This window comes from Micromys minutus (assembly GCF_963924665.1).
Source record: "Micromys minutus genome assembly, chromosome: 17".
NCBI classification, from domain to species: domain Eukaryota; kingdom Metazoa; phylum Chordata; class Mammalia; order Rodentia; family Muridae; genus Micromys; species Micromys minutus.
This window is the reverse complement of record NC_137952.1, coordinates 33740636-33764320: the sequence shown is the minus strand read 5'-3', so window position 1 is coordinate 33764320 and position 23685 is coordinate 33740636. Positions and strand designations below refer to the sequence as shown.

The 23685-nt window shown below is 39.9% G+C and overlaps 1 protein-coding gene across 1 annotated transcript in view; it reads left to right on the top strand.

Moving 5' to 3' along the window:
- The window catches only part of TRPM7 (transient receptor potential cation channel subfamily M member 7), an 82097-nt gene extending 66571 nt beyond the window's left edge, over positions 1 to 15526 (top strand). Inside the window, exons 29-39 of the mRNA XM_080931322.1 lie at positions 3229 to 3296; positions 4646 to 4680; positions 6093 to 6118; positions 7862 to 7912; positions 7991 to 8056; positions 9064 to 9347; positions 9468 to 9550; positions 9696 to 9901; positions 11398 to 11449; positions 11551 to 11657; positions 14154 to 15526. Coding sequence (XP_080787448.1) covers positions 3229 to 3296; positions 4646 to 4680; positions 6093 to 6118; positions 7862 to 7912; positions 7991 to 8056; positions 9064 to 9347; positions 9468 to 9550; positions 9696 to 9901; positions 11398 to 11449; positions 11551 to 11657; positions 14154 to 14284 — 1109 coding nt within the window. The 3' untranslated portion in view covers positions 14285 to 15526. The remainder of the gene's footprint in view (positions 1 to 3228; positions 3297 to 4645; positions 4681 to 6092; positions 6119 to 7861; positions 7913 to 7990; positions 8057 to 9063; positions 9348 to 9467; positions 9551 to 9695; positions 9902 to 11397; positions 11450 to 11550; positions 11658 to 14153) is intronic.
- Positions 15527 to 23685: the final 8159 nt, after the last annotated feature.

The following is a 23685-nucleotide window of genomic DNA, read 5'->3' as shown; positions in this document are numbered from 1 at the left end:
TTAGTCTCTGTGGGGGGAGGGGTCTGGGTCTGGTTGATTGATATTGTTCTTCCTGTGGAGTTGAAAACCTTCAGTCCTTTTTCTAACATAACTCCTCCATTGGGGACCTCATTCACAGTCCTGTGGTTGATTGAGAGCATCTGACTCTGGCAGAGCCTCTCAGGAGACAGCTATAGCAGATACCTGTCAGCATGCATTTCTTGGCATCCACAATATTGTCTGGGTTTGACTATATATGGGATGGATGGATCCCCAGGTGGGGAAATCTCTGGATGGCCTTTCCTACAGTCTCTGCTCCAAATTTTGTCTCTGTATTTCCTATTATGAAAATTTTGTTCTCCCTTTTAAGAAGCATCCACTCTTTGGTCTTCCAACTTCTTGAGCTTCATGTGGTCTGTGGATTTTATCTTGGGTAATCTAAACTTTTGGGCTAATATCCACTTATCAGTGAGTGCATACCATGTGTGTTCTTTTGTGACTGGATTACCTCACTCAGGGTAATATTTTCTAATTCCATCTATTTGCTAAGAATTTCATAAAGTCATTGTTTTTAATGGCTGAGTAGTACTCCATTGTGTAAATGTACCACAATTTCTGTATCCATTCCTCTGTTGAAAGACATCTGGGTTCTTTCCAGTTTCTGGCTATTACAAACAAGGCTGCTATGAACATAGTGGAACATGTGTCTCTGTTGTATGCTAGAGCATCTTTTGGGTATGGTAGTACTATGTCTAATTTTCTGAGTTACTGCCAGACTGATTTCTAGAGTGGTCGTACCAATTTGCAGTCCCACCAACAGTGGAGGAGTGTTTCTCTTTCTCCACATCCTCGCCAGCATCTGCTGTCACCTGAGTTTTTGATCTTAGCCATTCTAACTGTTGTGAGGTGGAATCTCAAGGTCATTTTGATTTGCATTTCCCTGCTGACTAAGGATGTTGAATGTTTCTTTAGGTGCTTCTCAGCCATTTGATATTCTTCAGTTGAGAATTTTTTGTCTAGTTTTGTCCCCCACTTTTAAATAGGGTTATTTGATTCTCTGGTGTCTCAACTTCTTGAATTCTTTGTATATATTGGATAGTAGCTCTCTATCAGATGTAGGATTGGTAAAGATCTTTTCCCAATTTGTTGGTTGCCGTTTGGTTCTGTTAACAATATTCTTTGCCTGACAGAAGCTTTGCAATTTTATGAGGTCCCATTTGTCAATTATTGATCTTAGAGAATAAGTCATTGGTTTTTTGTTCAGGAAATTTTCTCCAGTGCCCAAGTGTTTGAAGCTCTTTCCCCCTTTTCCTTCTATTAGTTTTACTATATCTGGTTTTATGTGGAAGTCCTTGATCCACTTGGAGTTGAGCTTTGTACAGAGTAATAAGAATAGATCGATTTGCATTCTTCTACATGCTGACATCCAGTTGAACCAGCACCAATTGTTGAAAATGCTCCCCCCCCCCCCCCCACTGGATGGTTTTAGCTCCTTTGTTAAAGATCTAATGATCATGGGTGTGTGAGTTCATTTCTGGGTCTTCAGTTCTATTCCATTGATATACCTGCCTGTCTCTGTATTAATAACATACAGTTTTTATAACTATTGCTCTGTAATAAATCTTGGGGTTGGGGATCATGATTCCCCCAGCAGTTCTTTTATTGTTGAGAATAGTTTTTGCTATCCTGGATCTTTTGTTATTCCAGACGAATTTGCAAATTGCTCTTTCCAACTCTATGAAGAATTGAGTTAGAATTTTGATGGGGATTGCATTGAATCTGTAGATTGCTTTTGGCAAGATGGCCATTTTTACTATATTAATCCTGCTAATCCATGAGCATGGGAGATCTTTTCATCTTCTGAGACTTTCTTCAATTTCTTTCTTCAGAGACTTGAAGTTCTTGTTATACAGATCTTTCACTTCCTTGGTTAGAGTCACACCAAGATATTTTATATTGTTTGTGACTATTGTGAAGGATGTCTTTTCCCTAATTTCTTTCTCAGCCTGTTTATCCTTTGAGTAGAGGAAGGCTACTGATTTGTTTGAGTTAATTTTATATCCAACCACTTTGCTGAGGTGGTTTATCAGCTATTCTCTGGTTGAATTTTCGGGGTCACTTAAGTATACTTAAGCTCTTAGCTTTCTTAACTAAGCAGAAGCTGAACTCTTTCCCCACTGTTTGTGGATTGAATATATAACACAAGTATGTACATCATCCTTTCCTGCCAGTGCGGTAATGTCACAAGCATATTTAAATAAGCATCCTAAATTCTCTATTTGACTAAATATTCTTTTCAAGTTACTTCAAAAGTTTTACCCAGCATTTTGTAATATATTTCAAATTTCTATTTTTTTACTTTACATTTGTTTTTTGAGATAGGGACTTATGGCACTTGACCTCAAGGCAGACACCCTGCCTAACACTCTGTATTCTTAGAACTTTTTCTGAGACCTTTAATTTCTTGACCTTTCCAAAAATACTTTACATTTTAAAGTTTACTTGGGATTTAAAAAAAAAAAAAAAAGACTGTGACCACAGGCTATTAACTCAAGAGTGGAAGGAATACTATGACACTCCTTATTATCGTCAGATAACAGGTGGGAGGGAGAGAAGAGGATCTAGGCTTGATTCCCAGAACCCACATGCAGGCTTACAGTCATATGTAATTGCAAACCAGAGAATCTTAATTAAAATTTTTAATGATAACAATAAGACAGCAGTCGGGTGGATCTGCGTAAGCTGGAGGGAAGTGTTCTGTATATCAGATTCCAGGCTAACCAGGGCTACAAATAGGACCCTGTGTCAGATAATGAGTGATGGTGATGATGATTTGAAAAAAGAGAAAGAAGGGGGAGGAGAAAAAGAAGAAGAAAGAATAATAATAATTCTATTTCCTTTCATGGAACATTTTTAAGCTTAAAGTTAATAAAACCTAAACAAATCCTGTACAGTGTCAGAAACTATAGTTAGGGCTGCTTAAGTGACAGAAGTAGATGGGTCATTTTTAAGGTAGAGACAGCCTGGGCATCATATTGACTTGTTTTTAAATTATGTTTTATTTTTTACTGGATTTTAAGAATAAGTTTTATAACTTGAAAGATTTATAGGCCTCTTACAACTCTTCAGTTTAGCTTTACTGGAAAGAAGAAATCTTATGAAGGTTATACTCTACCTAGAAACACTTTGTTTTATTAGTGAATACTTGATTTAGTTGTTCAACTATGTCTTTTTACTTTCTTGTAACAGAAAGCTGTAGTAGAAGAGCTTCGACGGAAGACTCTCCAGAAGTAGATTCTAAAGCAGCTTTGTTGCCGGTTTGTACATTTCAATTAAATTGCATGTTGAAAAGTACGTATACTTACTAATGGCTATCTCAAGTGTTAGTTAATATTTTATGGACAGTTAGTCAAGCTTAGTCTTAGAAAACTGACCACAGTACAGAGTCACCTCCTGCCATGAATAGTCAGAAGAAAAAAGCAAGACCTATTGAATTGAAGCTAATTAATTCATCCCAAGCCACCTGTGGTAATGTTTGATTTTCATAAACTTTTCTAAAAACCAGATGGACAGCCAAGACCCATAGCTCAGGTGAAGGCAGATCAGTGTCTAGAAATCAACATTCATACAATACAGCCAACAGAGCAGTAACTTATAGTCAGTTGTTTTACTTAAGCACTGCATCGTTGGCACACATCTGCAATCCAAGACTTTAATCTCAATAATTTATAGTTTGAGGCAGACATCTCAAATTTGAGGCCAGCCTGGATTAGATAGTAAGATCTTGTCTTAAAATGCAAAGCAAAAACCCATGTTATTTTTTTAAATGTTAGGAAAAGGAATTATTAGTAAAATTTCATAGTGACACGTCCAACTCTTTAGGAGTCTGTTGAATTTAAATTGTATAATATTTCATTATTTCCTTTTTCTTCAACCTCTCATAATTAAAAATCGAATAGCTGATTATAAATAATAAATTTGTTTTAAGTAATTATAAATAAAACATTAGATAAGGAAAAGATACTATTCCAAAATATTCAGAAATTTGAAAACTACATAGAGAAATAAAATTCCAATGTTGGTGACACATCTTTAATCCCAACACTCACAAAGCAGAGGCTGGTGGATCTCTAGGAGTTCAAGGTCTGCCCGGTCTACAAAGCGATTCCAGAACACCAGGGCTACACCGTTCGATCCTATCAAACCAAAAAAAAATAAAAAAAATAAAAATGCTGTAGGGTCTTCTTAATGCTTGCCTTTTTATCACTTTATTATCATTTAGTGAGTGTGATTTTAATTTTTCTGCTTATATTTTGAAATCCTCTGGCAAGACGCACAAATTATTTGTAAAATCAGAGACATGGTGGGAGACTAATAATGTCATCTGAAAAAGAAGAATCTGAACTAGAAATTCTGGAGGTGGGGACATGAGTCAGTCAGGTAAAGCGCTTGCTGTGCAAGCCTCAGGACCTGGGTGATGAGAAACACGCACACACAACTATGTAGAAAATCACATTCCTGAATTTGCTTATTCCCTTTCATAGAACTATGAAGCAAGGACTTTATATTAAGTTCTCATATTAAGAAACAAATGTTAAATAGTTAACATTGATTCTATAGAACTGCTTCATCTATATTTGTTTTTCTGTTTGTTTTTTGGCTAAAGGATTGGTTACGAGATAGACCATCAAACAGAGAAATGTAAGTCTTCGTAATGACCTGAAAAGTTAATGAATACTGTCTTTGTTCTTCTCTATCTTTCCTCTTTACTACTCCTTTTAAGGTATTTGCTATAGCATTTCTCATCGTTACAGACATGAAATTGGAGAAACTTTATTATAATGCTCCTGTATAGTTACACAAATTTATCTTATTTGTTTTCTCTTCACTGACTTTGGTGAATGACCAATGTGGTGTCTTTACTTTGTACTTGGTTAATATTGATATATTTATCAATCATTCTAACTAAACATTAAACTGCTTGTGGAAAATAGCTTGATTTGAGCAGTATTACACAGAACTCTAGAAAGCTTAGGTACTGAAATTATCTAACAAATCCAGAATCAGAAGAGTAAACAAAACAGATTGATGGGTAAGTGTCCTTGACAAGTACTGCTGAGGAAGAGTGGCCAGTTTCAAGCAATATTTGTTTCAGTGTCTCTCCTTTGTGAATCTGAAGAATGAACATAAAGGAAAGTAAGCAGTGTTGACATAAATAGGCAGCTCGGTTTTCATTTTCCATCTCTAATGTCATTTGTATAACATTTATAACCAAAGCCTTAGGAAATAAACACAGAATACAAGTTCTTTTTCTTTTTTGGTGCTGGGGATTGAGTCAAGTACAGAGAAAAGAAAGAGTGGCTCACCAGCATCAAAAAAGGGGACAATGCTGGATCAAAACGCTCCTGACACTAAAGTTAAAAGAACCTTTGGAGCCAGTTGGACTCTGGGAATCGGAGACAGACCACAGTGGCTCTATATTTCCAGAGATCCTTTTGGATCTAGTTGGTCTCAGATGAGGCTCAGAGCTGTGTATAGAGAGGACTCAACCTAAAGTTCATTCTGGTCACATCCCACTACTCCCCTTTGCAGTATATGTATCTCATTTGCACAGGGATCTTTAGGACTCAACAAACTTCCACTTGGAACCAAGACTTGTTAAATATAAATGGATTGCATATTGGAAATTGAATCTTGCAAAATGATGATGCCTCAGTCCTTTTCCAATCAGTCTGTTGGAATACTTCTAGAGTCATAGAAAATAATTTCCTGGCATTGCCACAGTATTGGAATGAGTCTTTACAAATACTAAGCTATGAAATAAAAATATTATATTATTTAAGATCTAGTGCCATCAATTTAGCACCAAAATAATGATATTTATATAGCCATACATTGGAGGTACAAGTTGCCGGTAACATGAATGCATGTAAATGTATTATATGTCTTATATGGAGTAGGGGACTGGCAACTGTTCATATGCACAGATTTGAATATCTGTATTCCTTTAATCATATTATATTAAATAATTGCTATAGCCTTATAAACACAAGTTAAATGATAGTCAAAACTAAGGTTGTTGTACAGCTTATATTATTTTTATATTTCTTTAGGCCATCTGAAGGAGGAGCATTAAATGGTGAGTTTGTGTGGTAGATTTAATATGAAAATTAAAGGTCATAATTACCATTTGCCATATTATTGTAGGTAAGACATGTGAGACTTCAGGCTTTAAAAAGCCAGGGAAGTTGGAAGACTTCCCTTGTCTTTAATATAGGAATTTTACAGACACATGGCCCACCTGTAAAATATTATTACCACTTTTGTTACCAGTACCCATTTACTAGCACCCAAACCCAGAGTAATGTTAATGGGCGAGGCTCTGGCTGTGGTCTTCATCGTAAATAACACAGTGGCTTACTTTATGTGGGTTTGTGGTACAACATAAATGGAGTCATGCAGGTGTAACTATTATGAGATTCATCACTATTACTGTATTAGTGTAGTTTGTGGATTATTTCATAGTATTTTCTTATTGGAATATACTGAACTTATCCATTGTACTTGATGGACATTTCAGCAGCTTCCAGTGTGTAATCATTATCCTTTCTGTTGCTGTGAGCATTCTTGTTCATGTTGTTTAGTAAACATAAATTTGCTTTTCATGGTATATACCTAAGGGTGGAAATTGCTGGGTTGTAGCTTATGCATATGTTCATATTCAGTAGTTACTGCCTGCCAAGTAGGTTTTCATAGTAGTTATTCCATACTGGCTTCCTTCTTGTAATTTACTGCTAGTCTATCTTCTACCACCAAAATAATTTCTCCGAAGAGATTTGATCTTGCCACTCCTCTGCTTTACATTTTTTCCCATTGTCATTCAGTAAAATGCAGTGTCCTTTCTTTGCATGACATATTAGGCTCTTCACAATTTGATATTGCCTGCTTCTGTAGCTTCACCTCTTTCAGGTATGCTTATGCTCTTGCTCATTAATTTGCAATCTTGGTTGCATATTCAGATCACTGTAGAGTCATCTGTGTGATGCCACAGACCCATAGAATTAGATACTGTGGACTGAGTGTCAGTGGGTGATGTTCAAATAGCTCCACAAACTATTCTAATTGTATGTAGTCATTCACACTAAACTGCCTGGGGTTTCTCAAATGTAGCATGTACTTTAGCACTACAGATATTCTTGTAAAGGTATCCCTAAAAATCCACTGCCTTGCAGATTGCTACTTCTCTCCCCTCTTCCCTTATTAACCAGGCAGCCTTAGTTATCCCCTGTCGTAGTCCTCAGGATGCACGTGGAGAGTTATCTGTATGTACATACTCTGTCTCTATATTGTCTCAGGGTTAAAACTGCTGGCTTTATTGTGTGAGAGAACAGATTTCCTTCTCATTTATATTCTAGAATTTAGCACCTCACAAATCCATTGTTCTCCCATCTCTTCTCCCTAAGATTAAAAGTAAAATCCTCAAAATAAGTACATAAAATTTAGCTGTGGAGAAAGGGGATCTGGGACATTCTTACATCCCAGCTCACTTCTCATGTTAGAACACCCAAAATAGGTGGTTATTGTCCCTAAACCCAAAGGGCAAGAAATAGAACCATTTTTCTTTTCAAGTGGCAGGTATGAAAGTGCAGTTTATGCCAAGATGAAGAGTGGAGCATCCCATGCTCTTCCAGGCGTTTGGAGCACAGTGGCTACTGTTTTACCTCAGTGAAGCGTGACTGTGACAGTAGTTTTTGGTTATCTCCCCCCCCCCCCCAATTAGGCTAGATTAGGAAAGAAATTTAAGATTATTACTTGAGAATGTCTGAGCTTAAATGTATACTGCACAGGTGCTTTTTAAAGTCTGATTTATTTACAATTTTAGGTCTTGCCTCTCCATTTAAACCCGTTTTGGATACAAATTACTATTATTCAGGTTAGTGATACTGAAAACAAAATTTACTGATCTTTGAAGTATTAGCAATTTCATAATTTGTCTCTCGTTTCAATGCAGCTGTGGAAAGAAATAACCTGATGAGGTTGTCACAGAGTATTCCCTTCGTTCCTGTACCTCCACGAGGTAAATCCCAAATCATTCATTAGATCACTGGTCTCTAATCTCAACTTAGAAGAAACATGGGTCAGGACAGACTGAGGAGGATTCCTGTGAAGAAATACCAGCTTTGTGCACCCTTTTAGCTAATGAGAAGGACAGAAGGTATTCATGAGAGAGCATTAGAAAACATTCTTTGTTTTACTTCACAACCTGGAAAGTTGACATTATAGGGCATGTGAGACAGGTGGCTCTAACCAGCAGTCTAACATTTACCTCGGAACTGTCGTACTTGCTTCCAAAGTTTATCCTAGGAGCTAGGAAGATGAGCGAGTCAGTAAGAAGATGAGTTCATTCCCAGGTACACCAGTATGTGTTGTCATTTCTGGCACTCTGGCCAGCCAGCTTAGCCTAATCACTGGGCTCCAGGCCAATTAAATACCCTGCTCCAAAAAATAATGTGGATGGCTGTCTGCTGAGGAATAATAAACAGTCCAGCAGTGAAGGTCCCTTCCGGCACCCACCTGCTTATGTTTGTTGTACTCCCCCACACAGCTTGTCTTTGCATGCTACAGTTGGAAAAATGTTAGTCTTTAAAGTTCAGTGATATTAAACTTTTTTAAAAGTTTATTAATTCAAATAAATATATGCATAAGGTGTGATGGTGTGTGCACACAGACACCAGAGGAGAACTTGGCTTGTCCTGCTCTATTACTCAATGCCTTGTTTCTCACTGCACCTGGAACTAGGCTGGCAGCTAGCAAAGCCCAGGGCTCCAAACAGCACTGGGTTACAGTTGCCCATATGCTGGTCTTCTCAGGTTTACCCAATAAGCATTTTTATCCAGTTAGCCACATCCCCTTCCAAGGAAGTGTATTTTTATTTCTATCACTTATCACTTTTTGTAAAATTGTAACTTTGGGGTTGTCTTTTATTCCTTGCTTAATATTAACCATAGATGCTTATAAATTCTTACTCTCCTTTGTCATTTTTTAAGTTATGGTTTGATCTTAAACTGTTTATTTGTGTTGCAGGTGAGCCTGTCACAGTGTATCGTCTGGAGGAGAGTTCTCCCAGTATACTGAATAACAGCATGTCTTCCTGGTCTCAGCTAGGCCTCTGTGCCAAAATTGAGTTTTTAAGTAAAGAGGAAATGGGAGGCGGTTTACGAAGAGCAGTCAAAGTGCTGTGTACCTGGTCAGAGCACGATATCCTGAAATCAGGTCATCTTTATATCATTAAGTCGTTTCTTCCTGAGGTGATAAACACATGGTCAAGCATTTATAAAGAAGATACGGTTCTACATCTCTGTCTCAGAGTAAGTGCCAGTGAACTTGTGAAGCTCTGATCTGAGTGTCATAGTTTAACTTTGGAAGTGTGAATAAATTAAATGAAATGTTATTTACGTATTGATCAAGACTTTCCCCCTTTTCTGTAGGAAATACAGCAACAGAGAGCAGCACAGAAGCTTACATTTGCCTTTAATCAGATGAAGCCCAAATCTATACCATACTCTCCAAGGTAAATATTTACATTTGGTGGGGACTTAGTATCAGTCAGATAGCAGTCTTTATTGGCACTCTTTGTTGCTGTTGTGTATTTATTATACATGCTGCTTATCAATTAGAATCTCAGTAACAACCTCTGGTGATATCTTTTTTGTAAGGTTCCTGGAAGTTTTCCTGTTGTACTGCCATTCAGCAGGGCAGTGGTTTGCTGTGGAAGAATGCATGACTGGTGAATTTAGGAAATACAACAATAATAATGGTGATGAGATCATTCCAACCAACACTCTGGAAGAGATCATGCTAGCCTTTAGCCACTGGACCTATGAATATACCAGAGGGGAGTTACTGGTACTTGACTTACAAGGTAAATCTATTACTCATTGAATTACTGAGGTGAAATTGTGTGGTGGGTTCTCACCTATTCATATATTACATGTGATATACAGTACCTGCTCATTTAAAGTTTTAGGCTGATAGAAAGTGTAAAATGGGTCATTTGCAATCATAACATTACAGTCGTTGGAGTTCTGAATAATAAGATTGGTTGTCTTTTATTAAATTATAATTTTACTATGCATCCCAAACTGACCTGGTACTTGTGACCTTCATGTCTGAGTCTCCCAAGTACTGTGACTAAAGGGATGTGTCACCACACCTAGCCTGGCTATCTTAATAGTTGGGGTGATATTACAATATTCTTAGGTGTTCAGCTTTTAGTATTTCATAGGTATGAAAATTTTTTTTTACCAAAGCGGTAATGAGTGTCTTTGTTTTTTGTTTTATGTTATCTTTCATTAAACTATCCAAAAGTACATATAGCTTAAAACAGCAACTGCTTAACTCAAGGCTTCCAGATACCTAAGGAGGTCAGAAAAGGGCAGCAGATCCCCTGGAATTGCGGTGCTTAGAATAACCCCTGGAGTTCTGGGCAGTTGTGAGCCTCCATGTGGGTACTGGGAAGAGCAATAAGTGCTCTTATACTCTGAGCCATTTCTTTAGCCCAATGCTTCCAGAATTTAGATAGACTATAATGGGGAGAGCTCATCTCCATTCTGAGGGCTTGAATTGCTGAAGACAAATTGGATAGTTTAATTGGAATTAAATATCTTAGATATCTGTTCGCTACCTATCTGCGTGACTAAAATAGTTTCCTGTAGTAGGATGATTTTAGGTAGTTTGACTTTTTGCATGGCAGCTGCTCTTCCCAAGAGAAAAAGTTCAGACTCTTCTTTGGGTTTTGAGACAGATTCACAGTGTATCCTTGTATTTTTGGCTGACCTGGTACTCACTACGTAGACCAGGCTGATCTACAAACTCAAACTCACAGATTCTCCTTCCTCTCCTTCAGGAGTGTTGAGATTAAAGGTAGTGAGCCAACACACATAGTGGTAAAAAGGTAAAACTGAGGATTGTTCTGGATTTTTCCACCTAATGTGATTCTCACACTTGAGGCAGGCACTGCACTTACTACCCTTCTGCTTAACATTGCATTTATATGAGTACTCTGTTGCTGTCTTCAGACACACCAGAAGACGGCATCAGATCTCATTACAGATGGTTGTGAGCCACCATAGGGCTGCTGGGAATTGAACTCAGGACCTCTGGAAGAGCAGTCAGTGCTCTTAACCACTGAGCCATCTCTCCAGCCCCTTAATTTTGCTTCTATAGCCAGAATCTGTTGCTGTTCTCATTTCTGTCAGTAGGCTCCTAAATTGGCTTAATTGAGAGATTAGTGCAGTTTTATTAATATTGTGATTAAGAATGATGCTATAAAAATCTCTCCAAACCTTTTTATTATGTGAACATAAACATCACTTGCATTATACATGTTACTTGTCTTTTCTATGTATACATTTAAAGGTGTGGGAGAAAACTTGACTGACCCATCTGTGATAAAAGCTGAAGAAAAAAGGTAATAAGATTAAACTGTTCTGTTGTGGCAAACTTTGCTGTTTTAAATTCCACGTTTCCACTTTAAACTTAAACTCCCTTCTTCACTTGCCAATTCTGCAGATCCTCTGACATGGTTTTCGGCCCTGCCAATCTAGGAGAAGATGCAATAAAAAACTTCAGAGCCAAACATCACTGTAACTCTTGCTGTCGTAAGCTTAAGCTTCCAGGTAAGAATTTTCACTCCTTTTCTGCTCTGTGGTCCAAGCTAGCTTTGAATTCAAGATTCAGCTACCTTAGCTTCTGGGGTCCTGGAATTACATACATTTGCCAACCTGCCTAGCTTATAGCTTATAGGATTGTAATCCATGGTGTATATGGTGCTTACTGTAATAAGACAGAAAAACAAAGGTTTGGGTAATTGATCTGGAGTTCTGAGGTAGCTCCTTCACTCTCTGGAACCTTTCTTCCCTAACTCCAGTTCCAGAGGACTTGGCTCCCTTTTCTGGTCTCTGAGGGCACTAGACACACATGTCATACTCATACGTAAATGCAAGCAAAACACTTAACACACCTAGAAAAATAAACAGGGCTTAGAGGGGGGAAATCATTTTAATTTTACTTAAAAATAAAATTTTTTTAAATGTTAGTTTAAGGGCTGGAGAGTTGGCTCAGCGGTTAAGAACACTGACTGTTCTTCCAGAGGTCCTGAGTTCAATTCCCAGCAACCACACAGTGGCTCACAACCATCTGTAATGGGATGCTCTCTTCTGAAGTATCTGAAGACAACTACAGTGTACTTACATATAAATAAAATAAATCTTTAGTGGGGAAAATGTCATTTTAAATATTTTTTAAAGCTGTTAACTGTACACTTTGATTAAATTGAGAATTTTCTCTTTGTTTCTTAAGAATTTTCATTTTGGTGGGCATAGTTACACATGCCTTTAATCCCAGCATTCAGGAAACAGAGTCTTGTGTATCTCTGAATTTTAAGGCCAGCATGGACTACACAGGAAATTCTAGGTTAGCCAGGGCTACATAGACTCTCTCAAAATGGGGTTGGGAGTGTTCCACACAAGGACTGTCATACCTTCCTGTTCATCTGTGTGTCCTCTTCCTTTTTCTTACACCCATCAAGTCCATGTGTGCTCGCATATATTCCTGGTTGTGTTCAGCTTAACAGGAATTACTTTGTTGGACAGTTGGGGGTGTGGTCTTGCTTTGTAGATCCAGCTGGCTCTGAACTCATAGAGATCCATCTGCCTCAGCCTCCTACCTGGCCACACCTGACTTTTTATGTGAGTACTGAGGATGAAACTTTGGTCCTCATACTCAAGTGGCAAATAATTTACCAACTGAGATATCTATATAGCACAGGGATGTCAATTTTAAAGAATACTGACTTCCCTTTCTCAGATAGTTCCTTAACTATGGTAGAACTTACCTGTCATCTCTACATTTTGATAGTTGGTCTGCATGGGGCTTGTGCTGTTGGAATCACTGTGAGTGCTTATATATGGAGCTGCTCTTCTGTGTCTGGAAGACATCGTTCCTATGTGTTTATCTTCCTCCTGTGTCTCTTAGTCTTTCTATCCCTCCTTCCCCAATGTGTTCTCTTTATGTTTGGTTTTTTTGTTTATTTTGTTTTTCTCTGTGTGTATCCAAGACACTAACCCCTCTGTCAGGTGTTTAACTGTTAAAGATAATTCCCATTTTGTAGGTTGCCTCTTCCCTCAAATGATGTTTTTTTCTTTTTTTCTGTACAAAAATGTTTTAGTTTCATGAGGTTCGTTTATTATATTATTTGCTGGTCTTAGTTGTTTACACGGCTAGGATCCTGTTGAGAAAGTCCTTTCATGTATCAGTGAATTTAAGTCTATTCCCAACTGTATCCCATATCTGATTCAGCACATTAGATCTTATGTTGTGTTTCTTGACCCACAAGTGGAGTTTTGTGCTGGATGAGACATAAGTATCAAATTTCATTCTTCTACATGTAGCTATCCAATTTGTAAAGCACATCTGTTGAATATGCCCTCTTCAGTATTTTGTTGGCCTCTTTCAGGTGACTGTAGAAGTGTGCACTTACGTCTGGGCCCTCAGTCCTAGTTCATTGTTCAGTGGCTCTGACTTCTCCTAGTCCCTTTACTATAGCTCTGTAATACCTTTTGAAGTCTAGACAGCGATTTTTTTTTTTTTTTTAATGATCATGAGGGGGAGGGAAAAAAAAAAAACAAGAGAAAGAGTTTTGGCTAATTATTTGCTTCCATGTGAAATTTAAGATTCTTTTTCATTTTCTGACAAGAATTGTGTTAGAATTTTGATTGTATTACATTGAATCTGTAGATTGCTTTTGGTGGAATAGCCATTTTCACAATCTTAAACCATAATAGTGCATGAGTGTGGGCGTTTTCCATCTTGTGGTACAAGACTGTGACCCTGTAAGCTATACAAAAGCAGGGCCTTGTATACTGTGTTCATTAATGCATTGTAACACTTCAGTGATCACAGAATTGTACACACCTTATATACTGTTTGTTGCTATGTTGTCACATTTACTTTATTTACTGACTTGTGGTCCTTAATACTTATATAGAGATGTATGGCTATTAAGTATGATATTCAAGGAAATATACACATTTGTAATGTAGAAAGTGTTCTTAATTCTTCATTTGTAAGTTTCTGACTTTTTTTTTCTTTATCTGCTGGGGTTGTGAACATAGATCTGAAGAGGAATGACTACACGCCTGATAAGATTATATTTCCTCAAGATGAGTCATCAGATTTGAATCTTCAGTCTGGAAATTCCACCAAAGAATCAGAAGCAACAAATTCTGTTCGTCTGATGTTATAGTACTGAATCATCGATTTTGCCTACACTTCACAAAAGCGTGACTGTCATTTTTCCTTTTAGCAGGGAATTGGTGGTATAGCAATGTGTGCAGAATGAGCTTGCTGGCCCCACACATAGTTTAGGTTCTCATTGAAGAGGGCCTCAAGGTTACAGATAACAACTGGGAAATGTTAACAATGTGACAGAGGGTTAGTACTCTCAGCTTTTGAAGGGCCTGAAACTGCTATTGAGGGTGATGATTCTCTGTCACTTGGTGCAGTATCATTAACCAAAGTGTCTTCAGATTTTATTGGCTGCTCAATTACAGCCATTCAGCTAAAGAAACTAAATAAATGGCTGAAGTCTTCCTCAGTTTGTGCTCTATGATAATGCTGTTAGCTTCCAACTAGATGTTTGTTGTCACAGAAAAACTACTCCTTACAATTTTGCTTCACAGGCATGTTACAAAGCCTGCACTAAAAACCACTTGTCTTCCCTCCCTCCCTCTCTTTTCCCTGTAGTATTGAGGATCAAATCCAGGGTCTCATGAGGACCATTTTCTAAGAGACATTTTAAGAATCAACTTTAGAGTCATTGTTTATGGATACAGTCAGTTTTTGTTAAACAAAACCTGAATTGTGCAAAAGGGTTTTTTAACATTTATCAATGTTAAGTAAAAGAAAGCCATGATAAATAAGAGTTAACTCACTGTTCAATGAGTGTTTTCTGTGAGGAATGTTACAATTGTAACAGCCTGCAGTTGCATACATCTCCAAAGATCTACAGACTTAGTGTATCAAATCAGAGTGTCATGTGAGCTCTCACATTTAAAATTCTATAGGAATGTGTCAATGTGAATTCTATTTCTGGTACTTATTTAAGAAATCAGTTTTGTTGGATTATCCTTATATAGTATAGGGAGATCACAATACAACTTTATGCCAATGAAATATAACTTAATTGCCCAGATATTTTTGCATATTTAGTAACAAGAAGAGCTTGTCATTTGACTCAAGTTTTATGCTTTCTCTTTCTTTTCACTTCCTAGGTACTAATTTTAATTTTTATTTGGAAGGGAGCAGTGTAAAGCTTATTCGTATTCAATAGTGTATCTCATAGATACAGACAAGGCCGCAGAGATAAACTGTTAAATAGTGTTTAATGTTGATGTGGAGAGAGAAGGTGTATTACTTAAAGATACTATACCATATACATTTTGTATATCATTAAATCTTTAAAAGAAATTAAATTTATTCTTACAGATGTTTAATGAGTTTACTCATTCTTAAATGTATGTCAGTGTCAGCTTGTGTGGGTGTGTGTTTGTGTGGAGTCAGAAAACAACTTCAGGTGTCAGTCCTCTCACCTTAAGAATGCATTTTTTCCACACTTACTTATTTTGGCTGGGAGACGTACACATCTTGTGGTATTCATGTGGTCAGAGGACTACTTGCAAGAGTCCGTTTTCTCCTTTCCACCGTGTAGGATCTAAATCAGGTCAGCAGGGTTGGCAGCAAGCATTACCTGCTAAGCCATCTTGCCAGCTGCTTCAGCTTTGTGTTGGTAGGTCTCTTGTCTTTCAGCAGGCTGAACTCACTATGTAGAACTACTGCACTTGAACTCACAATTCAAGAAGCATATTTATCTTTTGAGACAGGTTTTTTCCCTTTCCCAGGAATGTATCGTACAGCTGTTTCCATTAGTAAAAGTATAAACATGCACGATAGGAGATGTAGGCATATGTAACATATATCAAAGTTCAGTCCCTCCCCCCTTTTTAAGTGTGAGCATCCGCATATACGAATGTGTGCCATGTGTGTTCTGGGTGCTATCGAAGGCCAGAAGAGTGTTGGATTCTCTGGAAGTTATAGGCAGTTGTGAGCTGCTCAAATCAGATGCTGGAAAGTGGACTCCAATCCTCCCTGAGAGAGAAGCCAACTGCTGGACCATTTCTCCAGCCCTACATGTTCAACTTTAAACATTGTAATTTTTCTTTGTGTATGGATTTTTTGCCTGCAGTGGTGTGATCCACAACAATCTAAATGGTTGGATCCTGGGAAGAGGAGATGAGACAGTTGGGAGCAGAAGAACCTCAGGCAGTGTCAGTGAGACAGCTTGTCTAATGGGGGGGGAGGGGGCATGGGCTATGTAAACCTTTTGTAGGGTGAATAGGGGCAGTCGGGTGTGAGTGTACATCGGCCAGGTGCTGGGGCTGCATTCGGAGAAATTCCATGTGCTGCTGGACATGACCTCCTCCAGTGAGGCAAGGATGGGGCACAGGGCTGTGCCCATAAACAAAGGCCCAAGGTGGTGGGCCTTCCTACTCCTACAGATCTCAGGGTGAGATTTCCAGGGCTTGCCTTGCTCAGGGGCTGCTCCCTGGCCCTGCAGCATGCCTGGCTAGAAGAGGGTTTGGGTGCCCTGAAACTGGTGTTACAGGTATTTGTGAGCAGCCATGTGAGTGCTGAGAACAGAGCCTGTGCTCTTAACCACTGAATTATCTCTCCAACCCTGATTTATTTTTAATATTTACCTGTGGTGTGTGTACGTGGAAGTCATAGGTCAGACTAAGGCATTCCTCCAGGAGCCATCTACCTTGTTTTTTAAGATGGCCTATGAGCTCACCAAGTAGACTAGATGGGCTATCCCAGGGATCTTAATGTATCTGCCTCCTCAACACAAAGATCACACGCATTTGCCACCGCACCAGATCCTCATGATTAACAAGTACTTCACCAACTAAGCCACCTCCCAAAACTCATCTCTTAACATTTAAAGGTATTTTATGGTTAACCTTTAAGAGCAAAACTAGAAGAAAGATTGAGGAGAGTTTTTGACTAGCATGCAGGAGGCCCAAAAGGACAATTCATGCAGCCATAAAAGTACCCTTGTAAGAAGTCTCAATTGGGCTGGAGCAATGGCTCAGTGGTTAAGAGCACTGGCTGCTGTTCCAGAGGATTCAGGTTTGATAGCCAGCAGCCACACGGTGGCTCACATCCATCTGTAAATCCAGACCCAGGAGATCTTTCTCTTCTTCAGGGCTCTGAAGGCACCATGCACGAGCCACTATAACTCCAGTCCTAGCATATCTGACACCTGTTTTGGCTCTTGAGGACACCAAGAACATAGATGGTACACATACATGCATGCCAGCAAAACACACATTAGAAAATCCTTCTAAGGTCTAACTAATGGGAATATGTAAGCACAGAGCTTACATCCAAACTGTCAAAGACTCTTAGGTTCTAATGTGAATATTTTAAACCTGTAATGCCAGCACTGAGGAGGCAGAGGCAGAAGGATCATAAGTTCAAGGCCAGCTTGGGCTGCACACGGAGACCTTGTCTCAAGAAGGGAAGGAAGAGCTGGGGAGATGTCTTAGCAAATACGAATGCTTACTGAGCAAATGATGGGACTGCGTACTCACTGTAACTACAGTGCTGAGGGGTAGAGATGGAGAATAGCGTTGGTAGTGTTGAGAGCTAAGATAGCTTGCAGCTGGAAATGAAGCAACCAAACTGAATTACTAGGAAAACCAGAAACTAGGAAGCAAGTTGATATTTGCAAGTTAGCTGGCAGCTAGCTGCAGGGAGCCCAGGAAAACATACACAAGGCAGGGTGCTTTCACAGTTGCTTCCAACGCAGCTTTTAACAAGAAACCCCCAGAGGACACCATCCCATAGACAAGGAGCTAGTGAGGGATAATCAAAAGGAACTATGGTTACATCTCCAGTAACTGTAACAGTATGCTGTGCTATATCACATGAGAATCGAGACAGCAATGAACACTCACAGACCCCCATCTAGGTCACTGCCAGACCAGGCTAACAGCAGGCAAACCAGTGAAGCTCAACAAAGCAGCTCGGAGATGACTGACTGAGTGACCACTCCCCTATCTGAGCTTTACAAGCACAGACTATGTAAACCTTTAATTGCCCTACTCCTTGATGTGTGCAGAGAATCAACCAATTGTAATAGGATTCTCAGTCTGTTTGTTGGTTTGTTTGTAGCCTTGGCTATACTGGAATTTGCTCTGTAGACCAGGCTGGCCTTGAACTCAGAGATCCACCTGTCTCTGCCTCCCAAGTGCTTCAATTAAAGACATTTGCCACTATGCCCAGCTGGGGTTCTCACCTTTGTCTAGTTTCTGCTCTGACTCCTATAAAAAGCCCCTAAACAACCAATGTTTATTCTTGGGACCACACACACACACACTTGCTCTTCCCTAATTTCTCACTTTTCTTTGATTTCTTCCAGGAAAGATTGTTTTCACCTTAGATTTTTATTCATCGAAATTTCGAGAGAAGAGGCACAGCCCTGAGTTAACTCTCACTGGCTGTTCAGTTTCTGGAAACCCAAGTCTCTGGCTCAGAGCTATGTAGATGGAGAAAGATCTCAATGATCTCAAAATTGCATCAGATTGAAAATTATTTTAAGTATGAATAAACCTCACTCTCAGTTTCACAGTATGGTCTCTTACTAGAGAGCATTTCTCCTTGGCCCTTGTCTTCTTGAAGGAAATAATTCAGCTATGATAGACAGTTTAAGTATAAATTTATCACCCCAGGGAGACTGAAGTGGACGGGCCGGCTGAGCAGGGAGGGTCAGCCCACTGGATTATGTACTGGGGACTTTTACAAGGTTTTATCACTATTTGTGAGATGGGTTTCATATTCATAGGGGTTTAGCAGACATTTACCTCCAAAGTCATTGCACCTGATCTCTCCTTTTACTTAAAAAAAAAGAAAACATCCCTGTGATATTCTAGAAAAGCCTGCAAGTGGAGGGCTTTCAAACCACAACGCAAAGGACAAAAGACTGCAAATAGACCTGGAATCGTGATGCAGTTCCTGTGTGTACCACAGCGGCAACCAGGAAAGTGCCTGGCACTTTAATTCCCAATTCAACAGGAAGAACCCAAGTTGCAGCATCAAGGATGTTAACCACAGGAGCATTCTCAGTGCCAAAGCACAGCAGTTTCTGTCATTACAGCACATGGTAGTCCTTACCCGCATACCACCTGCCTGTTCACAAAACTCCATTATGTATCAACCATAGCTTAAAACCCACGTGGATTGGAATAATAGGGTTGCCCTTGCTTCTCAACTTAAGCTTAACATAAATATGTGAAAAGAACATAGACTGCACTTTCATATTGTCAAAATGTTTAAAATACATGGAAGTAGATCTTGAAAGTACTGCACAACTTTCAGATGATGTCTAAGAGGGGCAGATTCAAACAAACCACCAACGAGAGAAGGGAAAAAAATGAAGAAGAAGCCCTCTTCTTCTGTGGGCAGTGGTGCCCTGGTGTGCAGCTGAGGCACGATTGTTGCGTGCTGGGCAGTGGGAATACACCTGGCATTGAGCCTTGATGGGACAGGAGCTATGCTAGGGATGACAGAAGCTATGTCTTCCAGTTTGAGTTAGATGGTACGGGAAGGGAAAATAAATCTAGAAAGGTTGTGATTACTGGTGTGAATTTTGATTCTCAACACATACATGCACAGAGAGAGAAAGACATCATTCTGGATCTAATGCATATTTCTTAGTCATTGTGGGGGGTGGTTTGATATAATGTGTGTGTGAACGATGTCATGTGGGGTGTGTATGTGTGTAGTGCAGTGTATGGCTTGCAGCTAAAAGGCCTAGAAAGGACACTCTCCAACTTGTTGAATGCCTGCAGGCTGTGTGTTCATGAGCTGTCACTCATAGTGGGGTCTTCAGTAACGCAGCTGAGTCCTATTTGCTCCTGATGTCCCCATCCATATCCTATAACTGTGACCCCAGTGAAGCTCATTGGTTCACCAAGTTGGACTTTGATGGTATCCTTCCTTTGGCCTGTCTTCAATTCCCTACCTGGGATAAACTGGTACTAAGGGCTCTCTGCTGGTGCCTGGCTGTCCCAGGAGATCTGCTCAGAGAGCAGGCCAGCAGCAACTTGGCACTCTAGAGGCAGGTCACAGCAACATGCTTTCTCTACTTAGAGCATCCTTTTCCTCTGGTGGAATAGTCTGAGCTCAGAGCATCATGTGTGCCCCTGAGGCCACAGCTTGTAAATCCTGTAATATGCCTGTGTGGTGATTTGAATATGCTTGGCCCAGAGAGCAGCACTATTAGGACGTGTGGCCTTGTTGGAGTAGGGTGGCCTTGTTGGAGGAAGTGTGTCACTACACCATGTCTGCCAGGACACTCCCTTGTTCCTGCCTTGATAATAATGAACTGAACCTCTGAAACTGTAAGCCGGCCCCAATTAAATGTTGTCCTTGTAAGAGTTGCCTTGGTCATGGTGTCTATCCATAGCAGTAAAACCCTAAACCAAGACAGCCTGTATGCTACAGGTAATGTGTCCATATCCAGCTGTGTCTCCATCCCAAGTGACCTCACTGTAGTGTGCATTAGAATGATAAAAATCTCACTACCTCCTTCATAGGATGAGAGATGTTCCACGGGAGTGGTGTTGCCACACGGTATCCTAATCTAGGCGATGAACATCTGTGTGTGCATGTGTGTGAGGAATTGAGCAATGGAGAGAGAGCAGAAAAGAGTGGGCAATTCATTCTCAGAAAGTTGATCTTTCAGAAGCGTTTCAAACAAACAAGTAATGGTATCCCTTGACAACATGATAGAACCTTGGTATAAAGGGTGACAATTATGATGCAGGGGAGGCTCCAAGAAGAACCAGGCCTGAGTCAAGTGAGATCAGTCTGTAGCAACAAAAAGGGAGGAAAGTGTTCAAACTGTTCAAAAACAAAAACAGGCCAGGGGAACAGTCTTGGAGAAATGGAGTTTAAAGGATCAGCGTTAGCTTGTGAGTAGACGTGAAAGCCCGATTTGCTCCCACTGACATGGCGTCTCATCTGCCGTTCCCTGCAGATGACTTCGGTGCCTACTACATCCTGTGAGCCTCTATGCCCTGTGCCTTTATAGATAACCTTAGCAATGGGGGTGGGGGAGGCTTACCCAGAGGAGGCATGGCACCTGTTGCATTTGGGAAGGCTCTGCCAGATTTGACCCATGAAGTGAGCTGACATACGTGTACTTCCTAGTCAGTCAGGCCAGGGCCTCCATGGTATCACTGAGTGAAAGTGGAAAGGACTTGCCCAGTGAGTGCTTTTCAGATGGACGTAAATGTGAGCAGAGACACTGAGTAAGGCTGCCGTGTCTCAGGACCTGGATTTCAGATTCAGGCAGTGGGGAGGAAGGTCAGAAAGGACAAAGGTGGCGAGCAGACCTACTGAAATCAGTCAGATAATGAAAGGGAGCTGCGCAGGCCGAGGAGTTTCCTCAGCTCTGCGTGCTGGGCAGATGCTCCTATCCCTTCTCTCGCCTTTAAGGCGGTCCTAAATCATTGTATTCTTTCTTTAAAGATTTTATTTTATGTATATAAATGTTTTGCTGGCATGTAAGCACAGCAAAGCAGTGCCCTTGGGGGCCAGAAGAGGGCGTTAGATCCCATGCAATTGGCGTTACAAACAGTTGTGAGCTGCCCTGTGGTTGTTGGGAAGTGAGCCTCGATCTTCTGAAAGGACAGAAAGTGCTCTTACTGCTGAGCCATCTCTTCAGCCCCTAGTGGTGTGTGTGTGTGTGCGTGTGTGTGCTCGAGCATACATGAATATCTGTGTATATGTGTGTATATGTATACATATGTATACATATATGTGTATATACATACTATATGTGTATATAGATGTATATGTGTGTATACATTATTATACATATGTGTATATATAGTGCATGCATATATACATACACACAGATATATACACAATATGTGTATTATGTATGTGTATATATATACATATGTATATAAGTGTGTGAGTGCAAATATGCACTTTTTTGACACAGGACTTCTGTGTGTAGCCTTAGCTATTCTGTTCTAGAATCCACTCTGTACACCAGACTAGCCTCAGACTCAGAGATCCTCCCTTCCACCACCTCCTGAGTGCTAGGATCAAAGGCATACGCCATCTATGCCTGGCTCTGCTGTGTTCTTTTGACAGATGTCATTTACTATGGGATCTAAGCTAAGTACTTTGCATGGCACCAGCATGGTCTTCATAGCAACCCTGTCAGGAAGGTAGTAGTGTTCCTGGTTCTGCTGAGGGATCAGGTGCTTGTGACCAAACTCAGCGCCTCACACACATTAAGCACACTTCCACGTGCTCATTGTTTCTGTGATAAATGAGCAGGCATAGGAATCCAGATCATATATATATATATATATATATATATATATATATATATATATATATATATATATATATATAACTAGTTATTAGCATAGCAATTATTTGAGTCTTTTTTCTCTTTTCCTCTATGTATATATGTATGTATTTATGTGTATGTCTGCATACATGTGTCAGTACATATACATATTTGTGCCCCTAACATATGAATGTATGTGTTCCTACTATGTGTATGTACCATGTTCTCAATATTCATTCTCAGTCTGTGCTGAGTCCATATAACTTAATGGACAGGACAGGTAGGAAAATGTCTTCACTTGTGTGTCACTGTTTCCTTCCCCTTGGTTTACTACTGTGGGCAAATGACTGACTCACACAAGCGGTTATTCCATCTGTAAATAGGTTTCCTCCTGTTGCAAATATGCAACGGGGAATGTATATTAAGTACTTAACATAGTCAGACTACGTACAATACGTCTATAGATGTTGTTAAAACAGGAAAGGCTTTGGTTTTTAGCAGTGGAGTTTGCATGTTCAGCCAGTCGACCCTAAGACCTGGAAGGCTGGTCTACTCTATCTCTTTGCTATCTGTCTTAGTCAGGGTTTCTATTCCTGCACAAAACATCATGACCAAGAAGCAAGTTGGGGAGGAAAGGGTTTACTCAGCTTACACTTCCACATTGCTGTTCATCACCAGAGGAAATCAGGACTGGAACTCAAGCAGGTCAGGAAGCAGGAGCTGATGCAGAGACCATGGAGGGATGTCGCTTACTGGCTTGCTTTCCCTGGCTTGCTCAGCCTGCTTTCTTATAGAACTCAGGTCTACCAGCCCAGGGATGGCACCACCCACAATGGGCTGGGTCCTCCCCCTTGATCACTAGCTGAGAAAATGCCTTACAGCTGGATCTCATGGAGGCATTTCCTCAACTGAGGCTCCTTTCTGTGTGATAACTCCAGCTTGTGTCAAGTTGACACAAAACCACCCAGAACACTATCTTTTTAGGAAGAAACTTTAATTTCTGTCAGACACTGGTTCAGAGTTCCGGGCCTAAGTTAAAATCCTTCTGTCTTTGGTAGAGAATGAGTCTGAGAGCAAAACCCATTAAGAATCTTTCCTAGCCAGTCAGAGCGGTGCACACCTTTAATCCCAGAACCCAGGAGGTGGGAATCTCTGAGTTCAAGCCCGGCCTGGTCAACATTGCCAGTCCAGAGTGACCCAGGGATACATGGGGA